The sequence below is a fragment of the Glycine soja genome, chromosome 13 (genome assembly GCF_004193775.1).
Source record: "Glycine soja cultivar W05 chromosome 13, ASM419377v2, whole genome shotgun sequence".
Taxonomy (NCBI): Eukaryota; Viridiplantae; Streptophyta; class Magnoliopsida; order Fabales; family Fabaceae; genus Glycine; species Glycine soja.
Window position 1 is genome coordinate 31,287,195 of NC_041014.1, and position 6,034 is coordinate 31,293,228.

The 6,034-nt window shown below is 32.1% G+C and overlaps 1 protein-coding gene across 2 annotated transcripts; it reads right to left on the reverse strand.

Moving 5' to 3' along the window:
* Positions 1–3,684: 3,684 nt before the first annotated feature.
* On the reverse strand, positions 3,685–5,676 carry LOC114381799 (glycine-rich RNA-binding protein 4, mitochondrial-like). 2 transcript variants are annotated; one of them, XM_028341017.1, is made up of 5 exons: positions 5,547–5,676; positions 5,085–5,220; positions 4,919–4,987; positions 4,118–4,224; positions 3,685–4,032 (listed from the first exon to the last, which is right to left on the reverse strand). In XM_028341017.1, the coding sequence occupies exons 2-5, from the start codon at positions 5,206–5,208 to the stop codon at positions 3,895–3,897; spliced, it is 438 nt and encodes a 145-aa protein (XP_028196818.1). In that variant the 5' UTR covers positions 5,209–5,220; positions 5,547–5,676; the 3' UTR covers positions 3,685–3,894. The 2 variants fall into 2 exon arrangements, with proteins under 2 accessions (XP_028196818.1, XP_028196819.1); XM_028341018.1 differs by having other exon boundaries at positions 3,685–4,039; positions 5,547–5,594.
* Between the last annotated feature and the right edge of the window lie 358 nt (positions 5,677–6,034).

A 6,034-nucleotide genomic window follows, 5' to 3' on the forward strand; every position in this document is an offset into this window, starting at 1 on the left:
CCTCTTCCTCTACATCTAGAAGTGAGCCTATAACTTAATTCGCATTCAAATTTAGTGCCTATATATCAATGTTTATTCCGTAGTGCCTATAAACCTCCACAATCTTGACTTTCTTTCGACGTGGAAATCAGACTGCTTAATTTCATCACTTGATGAATGAATGAATGAATGAATTTGTGTGCTGCATTACATATGTAATTTGATTTAATTTTACATTAAATATAATGCTTTTTTTTAATTCTTTCTATAGGTTTTTTTCATTAGAGTTAATACTGTTGAAATCGGATAAAACTATCTTATTAATGATACATTAAATGTAATGTCTTCTTTTATATGTAAAAATTGAATTTACAAGTGTTAAATGTAATTCTTTATTTATGTCTAATAATGAAGAAACAATAATCAACATAATTAACAGTAATTTTATACCCTTGTTTGAATGTCTCACATGATTTCATGCTTCATTTGCCATATATACATCGGTACATGTATTAGTGATCAATAAGCAAGTATTTCCTCCTGTCTTATATATTGGTTATTTTCAAGATGAAGGAAGAAAAGTTAAACCATTAAATATGTCTAAATATAAAACAAGTTTTCAATTATACTCTAACATAATTACACATCCAATTAATTCCATTAATAATTAATTGAATGTTTAGCTTAAATTATCATTTCTCATTCTCTCTCTTTCACGTCAATTATTAATATTCATTCATTACTCTACTATTCCCATCAATGGATATGAACCAATAACAACCTTCGATCTCAAAATTTTTCTTCCTTAATAATGAAGTGTTGATTAGTGGGTGATTTATAAATAGGATCAAGTATTCATTCTAGAATGTGACCAATATATAAGATTGGAGGAAGTATATTATTAATATCATCTTTGATCCGGTTAAATTAACTATTTCTCCAAGATTGAAGAAATTGGTTATACAGCTAATGTCAACGAAGGTGTTTTAATTTTGTTGGTTTTCTTTTTCTTCTTATTTTAATGTTAAAGAACCAATTAGCAATGGAGTCAGAAAATAGTTTACTTTTATAAACTATATAGTTATACTGAATGATGTTTGAAAAATTGCAAAGATACCAAACTCTGCTGCTATATGCATGCATGATCTAGGTAGTATATTTTCTATGAATAACAATGAAAATGCCTCTCTTTACTTAGCTCCATGATCAGTAGATATAAAACAAAACTATGCGAATTTGGTATTGATTAAATTTGAAAAAATAATTGCTACTAAAAGAACTCTGATCACAATTTTTAAATTATAATAAGTTAATCATGGGTATCCCTGATTATTTGAACTCGTTATAGGGATGGAAACTGAATTCCCGGATATAAAAGTGCTATAAACAAATAACTATGAATAAATGACTGTTAAACAACCTTCCGCCAAAGTTGTATGCTCTCTAATAAGGGACTAAGGGTGTTAAACCACGTTGAACCATATTGAATGAAGATTTGTACTTTGTAATTTTCTAAAGGACTAAGGGTGTTGAACCATATTGAATGAAGGTTTGTACTTTGTAATTTTCTAAAGGACTAAGGGTGTTAAACCACGTTGAACCATATTGAATGAAGGTTTGTACTTTGTAATTTTCTAAAACCCCAGACGCAAAAGAAAGAAAAAATTAAGGACAGATTCACGTTGCGTTTAGCGGAACTAATTTCCAAATGCACCCTAATATAATGCGTTGGTTTTGTATGGTTGTGATGTTGATATACGTGGACAAATTTGAGAAATGAGAGAGACAAAGACGCTCCACCAACCACGTTGTGCAAGTTCAATCTCAGGGAAAAACTTGATGTAAACTATGGCTTTTGTTCACACTTCAGAATAAGGAGGACATAAGCACATGCCCCCACATTAGGGTGACATATCACTTCGAAACTCTTGACAAGATATGTCATACTGTCTGATCTATTTAAGAAACTTAAGACTGCTCACCGACACTGAGTAGGCATTCTAATCCACAAAAACTCTCGTAGAAATTTAGAACTAAAAACTGGTTAAAAAAATTATAACATTTTTAAATTTTATTGTAATAATTTTTATAGAGCTTATAACTTTTTTACTTCTTAAACTTATGCTATTAACTTAAGCTCTCAATTGTTCCGATCTTTCCCTAAAAATCCAAAACTAAAAGATTAATAAATATTGAGAGAAAGAAAAGGGGAGTTGGGGGTAATGTTTCCGTATTAGAAAACTCCAAAGAATAGTGAAAACAAAAATATATTTTCTATGATGCTTTATTGTTTATCATCATTGTCTTCTACCCTTCTCAGCAGCATAGACCTTGCATATGTTGAGAAATCCATTGTTTTTGCAATAGGATCGATTCGATTAGTTTTTCTCAATGGGTGCTTTGTCTTTTATAGTAGGAAAAATAAATGAGAGGTAAACCAAAAACAAAAATTATCCTTAGTTTTTCTCAATGTGTTTTAAAATTATTTCAAGCGTATAAACCATATCAAATTTCTCTCCACTTTTATTTCCTCATAATTTATTTGTCCCCTTATTATTACTTTTATTATTGCTGCTTAGAAAGAAAAAAAAACTATTTGATTGAATTTCATAATTAAAAAACTTATTAATTGATAAAGAGAATCACAATAAGATCACAGATACTCCCTAATGTACAGCTTTAAATATCCTTTGTTATGAGTTATATTCATATTCTAATTTTATACGTATTACTTAAAAGTTAAAATAATTTTATGAGAATTACTCAATTGTCTTTCAATACTATTTAGTTTTGTCCAAAGTGATACTCGAATTTTATTTTCTTGCATATAGGAACTAGTAATACACCCAATGGTACACTTTTAGGATAAAAGTTACTCAATAGTAGGTGTGTTTTATTATATTACATTTTACATAATTAAAACTAACGGCATTACGGAAAGTGATAAAAGTTCAAGTAAACTAAAATAGAGATAATAAATCTAAATATAAAATACCTATATCTAAATACGGTATAAAACCAGTTTTTTAATATTTAAAAGTGCTGCTATTGACGGGGTAAGATTCGGATATTGAGTTTTTTTAAAAAAAAAAACATGTTATGTAATATTCACACCGAGTCCTCAGTCCTACTCATCGCCATCCCGAATATATATATCTCTTTCCGAAGATAAGATTCAAGCCCATGTAATCAAACTGTTTGATTATCCAAGTTTATAATCTCCTTACGTGGCTTAAAGATTTCACAAGCCCAAATATAACAAACCCACATTTAGAACAACCGAATTCCCAAAAAAACACACAAAAAAAGAAGATCGACAGACAAATTATTTGATTTATTTCATCGCCAATAGCCGAACTCGTGTTTGACTCCATAAACTCGTTAAGTGTTATCAAGAACAAACCACGCAAATTGAAATTACCTCCAAAACAAAATCAGGCACCAGAAATATTGATGTCTTTGTATTTGCATATATAACTCACCTCCTTTACCCAGTGACAAAAATCAAGAGTAATCGAGTTTTAAGGGTAAAGGGCAGAACACCCTATAAACGAGTGCTGCACAAAGCAACTAGTTTCTTTGAAATCTGATCATGGAAGCATTTGATAAAACCTAAAACTCCTGATACACTCACTGTCACAATAAAAGGTGGTAGTGCCGGGGCTATTTTCTCAAGTCACGATAACAATTTAAAAATAGTGGAAATGAACCAAGAAAAACTAATTTGAAATCCAACCTAACACTCACATTGACCATAATAGATGGAAACAAATGCTCCATTAACATCACAGAATAACATCACCAAGAAATGTAAGGAGGAAAAGCATAAAAATTCACTAATTACTACTTTACCAAAGTGCAAAGCATAAACAAAAAAAATAATCTCAAAACTAAGCAGAAGACACAAAAATTGAATCACCAACCACCATTGCGAGAAGCAAAATCACCACCCGCCGCCAAAACCCCCACTGCGATAACCACCACCGCCGCCGCCGCCAGATTGAGGTCCAGAAGGTCTATCATTTGCATAGGATACCCTAATGCTTCGCCCATCTAGATCCTAAAGAACTATAGCACGTCAATCAACTAATAATGACTATAATAAAAAAGTTCAATATAAACTGAAAAGCACTCTGACCTTCCCATCCATTGCAGAGAGTGCCGAACTTGCAGACTCATCATTGGAGAAGTTGACAAATCCAAATCCCCTTGATCTTCCAGAGTCTCTGTCAGTTATAACTTTTGCTGTGTAACAGACCCACAAGTATAAGTATGCCAGAACCAAAAATAGGACCAGGCAGTCATTTATTAATGCAGGCATGAAATCTCATCAGCCACATGTTTATGTTTATTCCAGTTTTGTCAATAATGAAACCAAGAAATTTTCCATTGAATACACCAGCACAAAACAAAATTATAGCTATTTAGCAATGAGATACAAATACTATGCTTGCTGTGATTTTAAGAAAAGTATTCACAGTTGGAATGGCCAGACAGAAAATGATATTTTGCACACAAATTCCAACAGCAAACAAAAATCTAGGGGTGCAACACAAATCAATGGCGGAATGGGGGACGATATTCCTCTATAGCAGATAGCATTGCGGGCAAATAAAATCTCAAATATATATGCATAAAAATTAAGCTGTATGCAAATATGAATCAACAGCTATTTTGGCATTAATATTAACTGAAACTTCAATTGCTCAAAGACATAAATGTGTAGTCCCACATTCCGGTCACAAAAATGTGAAGCCCATTGAGACTGCAATAGCTGTATTCATAGATGTTGCACCACAGTGGACTCCCAATGGCAGATTGAAGGATTTACACAATGCCATTGCAAAGTTATAATGACATCAAAGGAAACTGAAGAACATGCTGACGGGTGGCTGAAATTGGACACCATGTGATAACAATGAAAGCAAGCTGAACTTACCATCAACCACATCTCCAAAGCCAGAAAATGCATCCTTAAGAGACTGATCGTCAACTCCATATGAAAGGCCTGAAATAGCAAAGTCCAAAACAATAAAACCATAAGAAAAATGGCGACCAAGTGTGTGGTTTGTATCCACAACTATTTTTCCAACAAAAGTGAATACCTCCAATAAAAAGCTTGCTTGAAGACATGCAGCGAATGTAATTAAGCATGGATGAAACAGGTGCTTGTGTGCTGCGAGCAGCACCCTGCCTCAAGACATTTCCAACCTTATTACAGAAGGCCATTATGCTTGTTTCCTGATACAAAAAATTGAAACCAGTTATTGTAAGGATCAATAGAATAAAAACGCATCATCGTGATAGCCATAACCGAATGACAAATTCTAAAAGGTCACGAGCTTCACTTCTCAAAAAAACAACAAAAGGACATAAACGATTCCTTCTCGCCAACCCAGTAACAAGATAAGTTATACCCTAAACCCTAAACCCTAAACCCTAAACCAACCTACAAGATCAGAGGGAAACCCAAAAACAAATTAAGCCCCCACACAGATAAATGCATCAAAGTGATACATAGGGTTTAAGCTCAAATAGGAGAAAGAGGAAGAAGAGAAGAAACTGACCTGAGTGAAGAATGAAGAGAAGAGGGGCTAGGGTTTAAGCACACTCGCAGGCGTAGGCGTAGAAAATATCTTCCGCTTTATAGAGTGTGTGGTGAAATCTTGTGCATGTAGGTCTATATTTTTAAATTACAACCCCTACTGTTGTATGCTGCCTATTGGTTCGCTCCCCAGACTATACTATACTTGCTGTCAAAAATCAAGATAACATACTACACTAGTATTTTAGTACGTGCATTATACAAAATAAATATTTATTTATAAATTTAATTTTTATATTTTAAATATATAATTAAATTATATTTTAGATTTGTCAAAAATAATTCTTTATGATATATTATTTTCTATTATCGATCATTTTAAAAAAATCAAGTTATTATTAATGATATTGAGAATAATTGATGATATAAGAAGTTAAGTAAAATCATTACACTGATATATTCTATGCATGTTACAACTTTTTGAATATATTCATATGTATAGATATAATA

Coding starts and splice junctions, on each gene's coding strand:
- LOC114381799 (XM_028341017.1), bottom strand. CDS start 5,208: ATGGCCTTCTGTAATAAGGTTGGAAATGTCTTGAGGCAGGGTGCTGCT. Junction 4,988..5,084: donor AAGCAAGCTTTTTATTGGAG/GTATTCACTTTT, acceptor TTGCTATTTCAG/GCCTTTCATATGGAGTTGAC. Junction 4,033..4,117: donor TCTCTGCAATGGATGGGAAG/GTCAGAGTGCTT, acceptor TTTAGGATCTAG/ATGGGCGAAGCATTAGGGTA.